The 13,175-nt window shown below is 38.9% G+C and overlaps 1 protein-coding gene across 1 annotated transcript in view; it reads left to right on the top strand.

The window, feature by feature from the left end:
• The first annotated feature begins 7,658 nt into the window (after window positions 1-7,658).
• The window catches only part of BBS7 (Bardet-Biedl syndrome 7), a 41,439-nt gene continuing 35,922 nt past the window's right edge, over window positions 7,659-13,175 (top strand). The window contains exons 1-3 of the mRNA XM_065877761.1: window positions 7,659-7,694; window positions 9,303-9,368; window positions 11,841-11,903. Coding sequence (XP_065733833.1) covers window positions 7,659-7,694; window positions 9,303-9,368; window positions 11,841-11,903 — 165 coding nt within the window. The remainder of the gene's footprint in view (window positions 7,695-9,302; window positions 9,369-11,840; window positions 11,904-13,175) is intronic.

Genomic DNA, 13,175 nt, shown 5'->3' with positions numbered 1-13,175 from the left:
AGTGAAGATAAAACTCATGTCATCTATGCCATGTGAGTACATACATCTTTTCAGTCCATACCTTTCACAACTCTAGAGCTCTCAACGTAGGTTTTTTTCTCCTTTATTTACTATGCTTGTGTAAAACTAGTATGTTTTTGATATTTCACATTTTTTCTTTTTTTATAGTTTCTGGGTGGTAGTCCAGAGGAAGATGTGATACCAAGGTGTGGTAGATGCTATTGATACCATGGATGCCCTGCCCAGATTGCCTTGAATGGACCAGGGCATGCGTCTCTCAGATCCTGAGTGTTGGCTCCTTAACAGTTCCCAGCTATCCTGTTCCCCAGGAAATTGCCCTCAGCTGAAAGAAAGCAGCCCTGTCCTGGTCTGGTTGTTATGACCTCCCCTCCTCACACCAATAAACGACCAACTGGCGTGGTCGCACAAAAAGCTGTCCCCTTGTGTCAAGGTAGTGCCAACTCTTTTGGTGCAATTCATGTTTCAGAGCTCTGGATAGGATTAGGCTGCAGCTAGACTCCAGCTGAGACCAAATCTTTTCTTAGCTTCTTCCCTGTTTTATCCTTCCTCCCTCCCTCCCTTTCTCCTGAGAGCATCCCCTCAATAAATCACCACATCCAAATCTTGTTAGAATTTGCGTCTAGGGAACCACCCTAAGAGGTAGGTATTACTGTGGTAACTTAAGGGTGAGGTGAAGATTAGTTTAGAGGATTACGTGAGAATTAATACTTCTTTGAGGTTAATGATAGGCCTGGGCCACCAAGTCCTTGACCCACTTACTATTGTAACAGGCACATTGGGCTTAAAAGTAAAGCCCAAAGAAGTTGGTGGGGCAACTTGGAGAAGGGAACACTTTAACAGGACCAAAAGCAACTTGTCTAGCAAAAGACATTTAGGTGCTTATGGTTGATTACAGGACTATCAAAGTCCAATATCTCCTACTTTTTGACCTCTTCGCTATGCTTAGTTTTTTCCTCTGTTACAGATAAGATCAAGGAAAGGAGGCAACACTCAACTGGCTTCTTAGGCTTATTGTTTAAAAAGTTTGGCACTTTGTAAGTGCTTGCTGTATTAAACTTACTGAGGACCCTTGACTTGCTGGAATTCACAATATGTTGAGAACCTTGGATTCATAGACTTGAAATAAAAGAAGGGACTATGTAAAATAGTATCCAGTGTCTTCAAAAAGTTCTGTGCACTACTGAAACTTAGAAATGACATAAATATGTTGTGATTATTAAAAGCAAACTTAGGGAATTCCCTGGCGGTCCAGTGGTTAGGACTCCACGCTTGCTTTCACTGCTGCGGGCTGGGTTTGATCCCTGGTCAGGGAAATAAGATTCCACAAGCCACACTGCTCCAACCAAAAAAAAAAAAGCAAAGTTAGTATAATTTAGGATAATTCTCTTTCCCCATCATGTCCAACATATTTCAATTCAAATGTGTAAGCCAAATGAGAGCAGCTTTTGTAAATGGGATGGTAAAGTGTCATATGGCCAATGTCTAAAGGAAACTGAAGCTGCATTAATTGTTAATTGTGTGGCCTGAAACAAATCACTTAACTTCTCTGGTCTCATATATTGTCCAGTCAAATAGGGTTATGCTACACCAGGGGTTCCTGGTCTCTGGGCATTGTAGAGGTGTTTCAGAAGGTTAATATCATCTTCCAAGGTGGTAATGATCTCTGTTTCCATATCTTGCTTTTATTTAAAGTCAGCCTAAAAGGGCTATTTATTGTTTTTCTTTTTTCTTTTTCCATTGTATGCTTCTTTTTCCTTCTAAAACAAGAGTTTGAGAGTTTCCAAATTGGTACCACATATTAGTGGAGACCAATATGTATACTCATGACTCAGTCACTCAGCCAACCACCTCTAGCTGTGTTGATGGTTTTAACACAATTAGTGAATAATGAATTTAATGCTCCTATTCTTAGTAATGAGTTCTTTAATTTATGCTTACAATGATAGCTTTAAGACCACAACATAAGGTTATAAGTTACTGAAGTGCATGGTAATTCAGTAAATTTGTCTCATGGCAATTTTTATCACATCTGAGATGCAATCATCTGGGGTTTTGTTGTGTTGTGTTGTGTTGTATTTGGGGGTTTTGTTTTGTTTTGGCTTTTATTTTTTTTTTGATGTAGCCCACCAAGATGTCGCAACTACCTTAAGACATGTTTAAAAAGAGAAAATATAGTGGCAATTTTGTCTAACTTTGTATTTCATTTATTGTGAATAAAAACTCCCCACCCTGCTAATTATTTGACAAGTGCTTAAAATTAGTAGTTTGAAACTTTTGCTCATCATTTTGAAACAGAACACAGTACTTAAAAATAAAAAATACATCCCTTGCCTTTTCTAGATGCAGAATGAAAGAATTCCAAGTAACATATCATACAAGCTCTTTTTATTTATTTTTGATAATATGTCATAGCCTCATTTCTATGTTTTAAAAGTTGATCTTCAGGACTTCCCTGGTGGCAAAGTGGTTAGGAATCTGCCTGCCAGTGCAGGGGACACGGGTTCGAGCCCTGGTCTGGGAGGATCCCACATGCCACGGAGCAACTAAGCCCGTGTGCCACAACTACTGAGCCTGCGTGCCTAGAGCCCGTGCTCCTCAACAAGAGAAGCCACGACAATGAGAAGCCCATGCACCACAATGAAGACCCAACGCAACCAAAAATAAATATCAAATAATAAATTTTTTTAAAAAGTTGATCTTCAAAAGAAAACCTCTCATCTTTTACACAATTAACTGAATGTGAAATAAACAGCGGGCATCACTTCTTAAATGGAAAATGAGCATTGCCAGCCTATGTTTTTATTACAAATATTATAAATATTGTATAAAGATGAATTCTATAATGCCACCTTAATTAAATAGCAATCTAAATACCTTTTCTTTAAAGTTACATTTCTATGCAAAAATTACACAAAATTAATTGCAAAACCACACAATGAAAAAATTAAGTTATTATTAAAATTCCTAAGGACTTTGAAGGATTATATACTACTATGAAAATAGTTTGTGAATCCAAAAGTGAAAACATTGAATTAATGTTTTCTAAGATTTCACCCAGTCCTGGAATACTATAAATACTTCCCAAGCATCATTTTTAAAAAGATAATGTCTGCCCACTTCACCAGGTTTTTGACATTTTGATGGTTTGTTTGTTATAATACAAAAACATAACAATATTGATATCGGTACCATTTTCCTTAAATTGTTAACATGCACTGCCAGGACCTAAAAAGGGAAACAAGAAAATAGACGGTGGGAAGATTCGGTACTCACCGTCTTAGAATATCCTTTATCAGAAACTTGCAATCACTGGGACAGCGGATTGCGTACTTTGGAAACTATGCCCAGTTAAACAGATGACTCTTAAACACCTCATGGAAAACAAAAAAACAGGAGGAGAAGCTCATAATTCTTCAATTTATAACCGACTAAAGTTATTTTGGTATATTTCTTAACAGTCTTTTCCTATAATTGAAGTCATAGTATACACACAATTTGATATTCTTTTAAAATTGTCCTGAGCACTTTCCACATTGCTATACAGCCTTCATTATTTTCACTTTCAATGGCTGCATAATAGCCCGGAAAGTGGAGAGATGCAATACTCCCCTATTATTGGACACGTAGGTTCCTACTTTAAATAATGCCTCGATCATGGCTTCTAACCTATTTTGTGCTGTTTTCATAGACTAAATATCCAGAATTGGGGTTATAGGTTAAAAATATCACCACATAATTTATAGATTTGGATATACATTACTAAGTTGCTTTTGAAAAGGGTTTTTATTACTAGTTTAAAGCATCATGGATGATGAGCACACGCTTTCTCTACAGCATATAGTGGTATCATTTAAATTTATTTTCTAATTTGAAAGGCAAAAAAGGTATCTTGCTTTAATATTATTGATTACAAGTGAAGGTAACGAATTTCTATATGTTTGTTCAGTAGCCATCTTCTTTGTGTATTGTCTGTTCATGTTTTTCTTATTGGAATAATTATATTTCTTTTTTAAAATATTTGTATGAACTGTTTATTAAGATACTAACTTTATCCTAAATTTTTTTTTTTATAAATGTATTTATTTATTTTGGGGCTGCATTCGGTCTTCGTTGCTGTGCGCGGGCTTTCTCTAGTTGCATTGAGCAGGGGGCTACTCTTTGTTGCGGTGCGCTGGCTTCTCATTGCAGTGGCTTCTCCTGTTCTGGAGCACAGGCTCTAGGTGTGCGGGCTTCAGTAGTTGTGGCACGTGGGCTCAATAGTTGTGGCACATGAGCTCAGTAGTTGTGGCGCACGGGCTTAGTCCCTCTGTGGCATGTGGGATCTTCCTGGACCAGGGCTCGAACCTGTGTCCCCTGCATTGGCAGACGGATTCTTAACCACTGCGCCACCAGGGAAGTCCTAAATTTTTTGTTTTAAAATTTTTGTGACATATTGAAATGTCTAATCTTTGTTTTTCATATCTGTTTTTTCTTTGTGGTTTCTTCTATTCTTTTTAAGATGAAACAAATTCCTTTCTGTTATGGGCTGAATTGTGCCTCCCCCCCACCCCCAGCCCCCGCCAAATTCATATGTTGAAATCTTAATTCCCAGTACCTCAGAATGTGACTGTATTTGGAGAAAGGACCTTTAAAGAAATAATTAAGTTAAAGTTAGGTCACTAGGGTGGACCTTTATCCTGCATGACTGATGGCCTTATTAGAGGAGGAGATTAGGACACAGATGAACACAGAGGGAAGACCATATGAAGAAACAGGGAGAAGATGGCCATCTACACGCCCAGGAGAAATGCCTCAGAGGATTGTTTTGGTTCCCTGCTGACAACTTGATTTTGTAATCCTAGCCTGTGAGATCATATAAGAAAATAAATTTCTGTTGTCTAAGCCACTCAGTTTGTACTACTTTATTATAGTGGCTCTATCATAACTAATACACCTTCCAACCCCCTAAATTCCATAAAATTCTATTACAATTCTATTTTATCTCCTCTATGGCTTTATTTTTTCAATTTACTTCTAAAATTTATATGTATTTTTGTTGAGTCTAAATGGATATTTTCTCCAAATTTCTACACAGCTAAACCATCTTCAGGCATTGTTGTCTATTTCAATACTGAGTTATTTTGGCCTCAGCAAAAGAGTTGTCTGGGGCTTCCCTGTTGGTGCAGTGGTTAAGAATCCGCCTGCCAATGCAGGGGACAAGGGTTCGAGCCCTGGTCCGGGAAGATCCCACATGCTGCGGAACAACTAAGCCTGTGCGCCACAACTACTGAGCCTGCGCTCTAGAGCCCGCGAGCCACAACAACTGAGCCCGCGTGCCACAACTACTGAAGCCCGCATGCCTAGAGCCCGTGCTCCACAACAAGAGAAGCCACTGCAATGAGAAGCCCGCTGCACTGCAACGAAGAGTAGCCCCCACTCTCCGCAACTAGAGAAAGCCCGCATGCAGCAACAAAGACCCAAGACAGCCAAAAATAAAAATAAAATTTAAATAAAAAATTAAAAAAAAAAAGAATTGTCTGGAATGTCCTGGGACCTGGGCAAAACCTTCTCAGATCTCTGTGTAGGAAATAATTTCTTTTCTTAAGAACCTCTTCTCAGATATGGGAACATATGTATATGTATAACTGATTCACTTTGTTATAAAGCAGAAACTAACACACCATTGTAAAGCAATTATACCCCAATAAAGACGTTAAAAAAAAAAGAACCTCTTCTCAAGGGCTTAATTCTTGTTTCACAAACATTTGTGAACTCTCCCCTAGTTGACCACAGAAATCATTTGTGAACTCTCCCCAGTAGACCACAGAAACCACTTATTCATCTGTAGTATTTCTGTAGGCAGAGTGTGGTATGCACAAAGGAAGGACTGATGAAAGTGAGTCAAGTAAGGTCAGCTCTCATTCAGATCATGGGTCACTATAGGCCAGCAATAGTCAGAGGGTCCCTGAGGCCTTTTCGGGGGGTCTGTGATTTTGAAGGTATTTTCATAACAATAAGATGCTACTTGCCCTTTTCACTGTGTGGACATTTGTACTAATGGTACAAAAGCAAGGTTGGTTAATACTGCTGGTACTTAAGCGTTGATCAAGGCCACACATTGACAGGAAACAAAGTTTCATGTAAAAATGTTCTTTATGAAGCAGTGAAAATTGTTAATTTTAAGCCTCTACTCGTAGTACATATCATTTTTTTTTTTTTAATTCGGCCATGCCACGTGGCATGTGGGATCCTAGTTCCTCCACCAGGGATCGAACCTGGGCTCCCTGCAGTGGAAGGGTGGAGTCTTAACCACTGGACCACCAAGGAAGTCTAAGTACATATCCTTTTTAATACTCTGTGGGGTGACATGGGAAGTATGCATGAAGCATTTCTACTGAATACGGAAGTACATTAGTTGTTTCAAGAAAAAGCACTTGTATGATTATTTGAATTGCTAGCTGAACTCACTGTTTTTTTCATGGAACTTTTTTTGAAAGCACGACTGACAAATTATGATTATTTAGACTTGGATACTTGGCATACACTTTCTTGTGAATTCAAGAAGGAAAACTATCATTTCAAGGAAAATAATTGACATTTGTTGCCAATGCTTCAAATTCAAGCTTTTAAGCACAAATTCGAATTTTTCAAAAATTTGTATCCGCCATCTGAGGTTGACAACTTTCCAACACTTCAAAACTTTTCTGATGGAATCTGTGATGACATTAACAAATGGACTTTTGGAGATGTTGTATAATGAAGCCACATTGCAACTAACTTTTCAAAAACTACCACTTGAGTTTGGACCACATTTTCTTTATATACTTAACAAAGAAACAAAAAACAACATATACCAATAGATTGTATGCAGAAGTAGATCTGGGACTCCCCTGTTCACTGTTCAGGTGGACAGTGAATAGATTTGCAAACAAAGCCAGTCTTTTTACTTTTCTTTATTTTGGAAATAGTTATTTTTCATTAAAATATTTATATAATGAGTTCATTTTTTTAATATATTTTTTAGAAACTTAGTTCTAATTTCTAATATGGTAAATATCAATAGATAATTCATATAACCAAAAGGTCTTTGGGGTCCTCAATAGTTATAAGAGTTTTGTAAAGGGGTCCTAGGGCCAAAAGTTTGAGAACTCCTATGCTGCTGTAAGCTAACTCTTATGGCGGTGAAACCTAATTCTTTGAGGGATCCTTTCTAGTGGCGGTGAAACAGGTCAGAATCTACCAGGGCTTCAAGTCAAGGCTCTACACAGAAAAGACTTAAGACTTGGGGCTCAGGGCGGTGGCGGAGGCAGAGCCAAGACTGCGTCTCCGGTCTCCCTGGAAACCACCCTTCTCAGGTCTCCTGGAGCTCGCCCTCCGTTCCTCTCCGCCTCTCATTGGAGCGGGTTAAGTCAGTGGGCGGTCTGTCGGGAGGGGGTGGGGCTTCATTTCCTTCCGGGGCCCTCTCGCAGGAACGTACGGACGTCACGCAGGACGCCGCTGCCCTGACGCTCCGCCTTTGCATCCCCCACTGAGCCCTGAGTCGTTGGCGTTGGCCCTCAGTGGGGTAGCAAGCTTTTTCCCTTCGGAGGCCTGGGGTCCCGCAGCCTCTATCCTACCTGGCCTGGCCTGGCGCTGCCCAGCGCGTCCGTGCCTCCGTCATGGATCTGAATTTAAACCGAGCGGATTATTTACAGGTAAACCTGAGGGGTTGGGGCGGTCGCTGCGCGGGGTGAGCTGCGCTCCCTGAGAGGATTCGATCCTTCCACTGGCGTCTGTTGGGGTGTCTCGGCGGCGACGCCGCGGCACAGGAGCGGATCTGGGTGCCACCCTCCAGACACCTTGCTCACGGGCAACTCCGGCTTGTTGGTGACGGTCCACGGGGACTTGGAAAGAGGGAGCACGCACCTCCGCGGTGCTGGCGTCTGCCAGGTCCTGAAGATGCTGTGAATGTCCTGATGCGCTCCCGGATTCCTCCCCGGGACCCTTCTCCTCCTCCCCGGCTGCAGCTTCTAACTCCCTGATCTCCATCTGTACCCAGTCCCTTCTGCCGAGCGCCAGACACTTGTTTCTTACTGTGAGCCGGACCCCACGAGCCAGATCATAATAAAAGCAATGACAGCCGTTTTCGAGCGTCTAGTTTATTCTCAGATCTTAACACACGTACACATATTTAATCCTCATAAAAATTCCTAAAGTAGGTACATGAGGATCAAGGGGCTCAGAGAAGGTGATTTACATGATAGCGGAAAGGATGGAGTTCCTATTTGAAACAAAGCCTCTGACTCCAGAGCTGGTGTTCTTGCTGGTGCATCACCCTGCCTCTCAATATTTCAGCCCTAGACTTTCTCTCCTTCTCCATCTCCTTTTTTCAGTAATCCTATTTTGGCTAATGGTACAAATGTTTGTCCTGTCACTTTCCTTGAGAGTCATGCTAGGTACTTCCCACCTTAATATCTTCCATATCCATCTGGTCACCACATTTTGCTGCTTTTATCTCCTAAATATCTCACGAATCTGTCCCATTTGCTCCCTCCATCTCTGTTACCCCTAGTTCAGTCCTCATCTTCTCTTGCTTGGATAATTGAAATAGCTCCTAGCCTCCAGCTTACCTCCCTCCAAGACATCCTTCATATCATTGCTAGATTGATGTTTCAAAAATACGGATCTAAACAGATTAAACTTTAATACTACCCCCTAGAATACAGAATTAAAGGATAGACCTATACTATATGTAAATTCTTGCATTGTCTGTTGTTTCCACCAGTTTCTCTCTCTTTGGTCCCATTCTCCTCCCCTAACCATGCACCACTAGTGACAGTGCCCTGCTGAGCAAACCATGCTGTTTCCATCTTCTGTAACTTTTGTAAAATAATCTTCATCAGCATGGTGGTATTTTAGCTAAAATCTTTTATGTTGCATTTTCAATAATAATCTATTACCAAAGATTTTAAATTACGAACACACTTTAACAAGTGTATGAAGTTGTAAAAGAAGGCTTATAGAAATATTTTTTTGGTGTGAAGTATCTTGCCAGTAATGCCACGTTATTATTTTTGACTTGACAACTTTATAGCATAAATTTTACTATTTTTGACTGTTTCCTGTATTCTGACTTTTGTAGTATATTTCATTAGAAAATAAGTTCATTGCTGATAATAATTATTTCATTTCACTAATTAATTGCAATAAAAAAACTGAGGCTTACTATGATTAGAATCTGCTGGTCCTTTTAATCTCTGATTTAATAACTTCAAATTAGTGTATCAGAAATCACTCACCAGGCAGCTGATGTGTTTCCTTAGGTGGGAGTGACCTCTCAGAAGACTATGAAGCTACTTCCTGCTTCAAGATATAGAGCCACACAAAAGGTAACGTAGAGATACTGATTTCTCCATATGTCTTCAGCTCTGACAGAGGAGAGGTTTACATTTCCTTCATTATTGATAAGTTTTTTTTTTAATTCCAAGGCTAAAATGGAAATGAATTTCTTTTCATTTGAACAGAGATTAGAATACCAAGGGACATTTATAGACAGTAAGTTTCTTGGACATTATAATTATTATGTACAATTAGTAAATAGTATAAGCAAACTAGTTGAAAACCATATTCCATTTTTCTGGTAATAACTTACCCTGTGTGTACCAGATTGTGTATATGAAAAAAGAAAAAAAACACAATAGACTGTAGAGAAAATGCTTTTTAAAAACTTTATCATATTTTTAAGAGTAATTAAATATATTGATGTTAATCTTTACATTTAACTAACAATATTGATTATTTTAATAGAAATATTAATCCTGTGATTTCCATAGGACAACTATAATTTCTTGGTAGACTAGTAGGATATTTTAATAGCTGCAAAATAAATATAGTATTCCTATATATTAACATTTTATCAGTATAAATCAACAGATTTTTGACTGTCATTTATTCACTCAATTAGAGCAACACTTCTCAAACTTTTTGGTCTCAGGACTCTTTTACACTTTTTAAAAAGATCATTTTATTTATTTTTATTGAAATATAGTTGGTGTACAATATTATATAAGTTACAGGTGTACAATGTAGTGATTCATAATTTTCAAGGTTATATTCCATTTAGTTATTATAAAATATTGGCTATATTCCCTGTTATACTATATATCCTTTTAGCTTATTTTATACATAGTAGTTTGTATCTCTTAATCCCCTACTCCTGTGTTGCCCCTCCTCCTTCCCTCTCCGCACTGGTAACCACTGGTAGTTTGTTTTCTATATCTGTGAGTCTGCTACTTTTTTTTAATATTCACTAGTTTGTTGTATTTTTTAGATTCTGCATACAAATGTTATCATACAGTTTGTCATTCTCTGTCTGACTTATTTCACTTAGCATAATGCCCTCCAAGTCCATCCATGTTGTTGCAAAAGGCAAAATTTCATTCTTTTTTATGGCTGAGTAGTATTCTTTATCCATCAACTGTTGATGGACGCTTAGGTTCCTTCCATATCTTGGCAATTGTAAATAATGCCACTGTGAACATTAGGGTGCATGTACCTTTTCGAATTCATGTTTTTGGGATTTTTTGGATATATACCCAGGAGTGGCATTGCTGGGTCATATGGTAGTTCTATTTTTAGTTTTTTGAGGAACCTCCGTACTGTTCTCCACTGTGGCTGCACCAATTTTCATTCCCACCAACAGTGTATGAAGGTTTCCTTTTTCAGCACATCCTTGCCAACATTTGTTATTTGTGTTCTTTTTGATGATAGCCATTCTGACTGGTGTGAGGTGATGTCTCATTGTGGTTTTGATTTGCATTTCCCTGATGATTAGCGGTGTTGAGCATCTTTTCATGTGCCTGTTGGCCGTCTGCATTTCCTCTTTGGAAAAATGTCTGTTCAGGTTTTCTGCCCATTTTTTAATCAGGTTGTTTGTTTTTTTTTATGTTAAGTTGTATGAGCTGCTTACATATTTTGGATATTAACCCCTTATTGGTCTTATTATTTGCAAATCTTTTCTCCCATTCGATAGGTTGTCTTTTCGTTTTTTTGATGGTTTCCTTTGCTTTGCAAAAGCTTTTAAATTTAATTAGGTAAATCAGCTATACGTCAATAAAAATAAAAAGTAAAAAGTTTTAAAAATATCAAGTCTGTCACAACCTCATTTTGATAATTTTTTTTATATATAAATTTATTTATTTAGTTTTGGCTATGTTGGGTCTTTGTTGCTGCGTGTGGGCTTTCTCTAGTTGCGGTGAGCAGAGGCTACTCTTCGCAGCGGTGTGCGGGCTTCTCATTGTGGTGGCTTCTCTTGTTGCAGAGCATGGGCTCTAGGCGCGCAAGCTTCAGTAGTTGTGGCACTCGGGCTCAGTAGTTGTGGCTTGTGGTCTCTAGAGCTCATGCTCAGTAGTTGTGGCGCACGGGCTTAGCTGCTGCGTGGCATGTGGGATCTTCCCGGACCAGGGCTCGAACCCGTGTCCCCTGCATTCGCAGGCTGACTCAACCACTGCGCCACCAGGGAAGTGCCTGATAATGTTTTAAAAGTTAATCTTAAAATGTTCTTATGCTCCAGTTAAAGGAAAAAAAAAATTGCCTCCTTGTCATTTCTGTCTCTATTTTCTTGTTCTGTTTACCTTGTAGGAACAGAACAGAAAGCCAGCTATTTCCATAACAACTCTTCATAGCCTTCTCTTTGGCCCTTTCTTACAATTCTTTGGTGGATATTTTTTGTGGGGATGTCTTTACTAGATTTTCTGGTCTCTACTTTTAAAATCATAATTTATATATTGAGAATCTTGTTTTCCCCATAAGTTAGTAGGGCATAATAACAGTAATTTTAGATTCTCTTCAATCTGTTACAGGTGGTTGTTGGAGATCATGATGGAGTAGTTATGTGCTTTGGCATGAAGAAGGGAGAAGCAGTGGTATGTGTACCTTTTGAATACTCCTACATTAAAATTTTTTCTAAAGCATAATGAAAAATAGGTTGAGGGAAGTAGTCATATGAAGTATGAGATTACAGGCAGCATGAGAGTCATTTGCTAGCCATTTGTAAAACATCTTTGACAGCCTAGGGTGATATATTAGTTTTTTATGCTGTGTAACAAGTTACCTCAAATTTAGGGGCTTAAAACAAAACACATTTATTATCTCACGGGGCAGGAGTCCAAGCTCGAGGCCTCACGTGGCTGCAACACATGTACAGCCAGGCTCTATTTCTTTCTGGAACTCAGGGTCCTGTTCCAAACCCATGTAGTTGTTGGAAGAATTCAGTTCTTTACTGTTGTTGGACTGAGGTCCCCACTTTATTGCTGTCCGTAAGCCAGGGCCTGCTTTCAGCGTCCTGAGGCCCACCACAATTCCTTGCCATGAGCTCTTCTCCCAGGCCCTCGCACAACATGGTGAACTGCTTCTTCAGGCCATCAGGGAAATCTGTCCAGTCTGCTAAGATGGAGTCTTATATAACAGTGTAACATGGACGTGACCGTCACATCACCTTTGCCACTTAATATAGCCTAACCAAGGAAGTGAGTTTTATGTCATCATATTCCCAGATCATAGTTTACAAGTGATGGGTCTGAGATGTGAACTCTTATAGTCATTCTACATTATATGAAATTTGCAAAAAGATGAAGAGGGTAAAAACTATCAGAAACTCAGTGTTTCCATTGTTCATATATCCTTCCAGATATTTTATTCTCTGTGTATAAGTCATTGGCGGTGAAGGGAAGAAACTGATGCCAATAATAATATAGAAGATAACGAGGAATAAACTAAGGATGCAAATGTTTCCAATTAAATAGAGAGATATGAAGTTATATGCTCAGGTTTTCAGTAAATTCTACAGTCCTTAATTTATACTACTAAAATTTATAAAATTGTAAGGGAACCAGGAGAGATTAGTTTTAAAAAGATGATTGAGGTATAAAAACATGTGCACTGGAACCAGCTGAGGAATCTTGGTAAAATGCAGATTCTCATTCAGTAGATCTGGGGTTGAGCCTGAGAGTCTGCATTTCTAATAAGGTAAGTGATGCTAATGCTGCTGCTTAGCGAACCCTACTTTGAGTTGCAAGAGTTTAGATTTTAATAATGTCACTGAAATGCAGTGTGAGTGGGAATAAACGTTGCAAAGTTTGAAGATATTTAGCAAAAAACCCAGAAGACCACTGGATACATTTGTATCTAAAGGTGTT

Source organism: Phocoena phocoena, chromosome 5, assembly GCF_963924675.1.
Source record: "Phocoena phocoena chromosome 5, mPhoPho1.1, whole genome shotgun sequence".
Lineage (NCBI taxonomy): Eukaryota > Metazoa > Chordata > Mammalia > Artiodactyla > Phocoenidae > Phocoena > Phocoena phocoena.
This window is presented reverse-complemented; position numbering and strand designations above follow the sequence as displayed.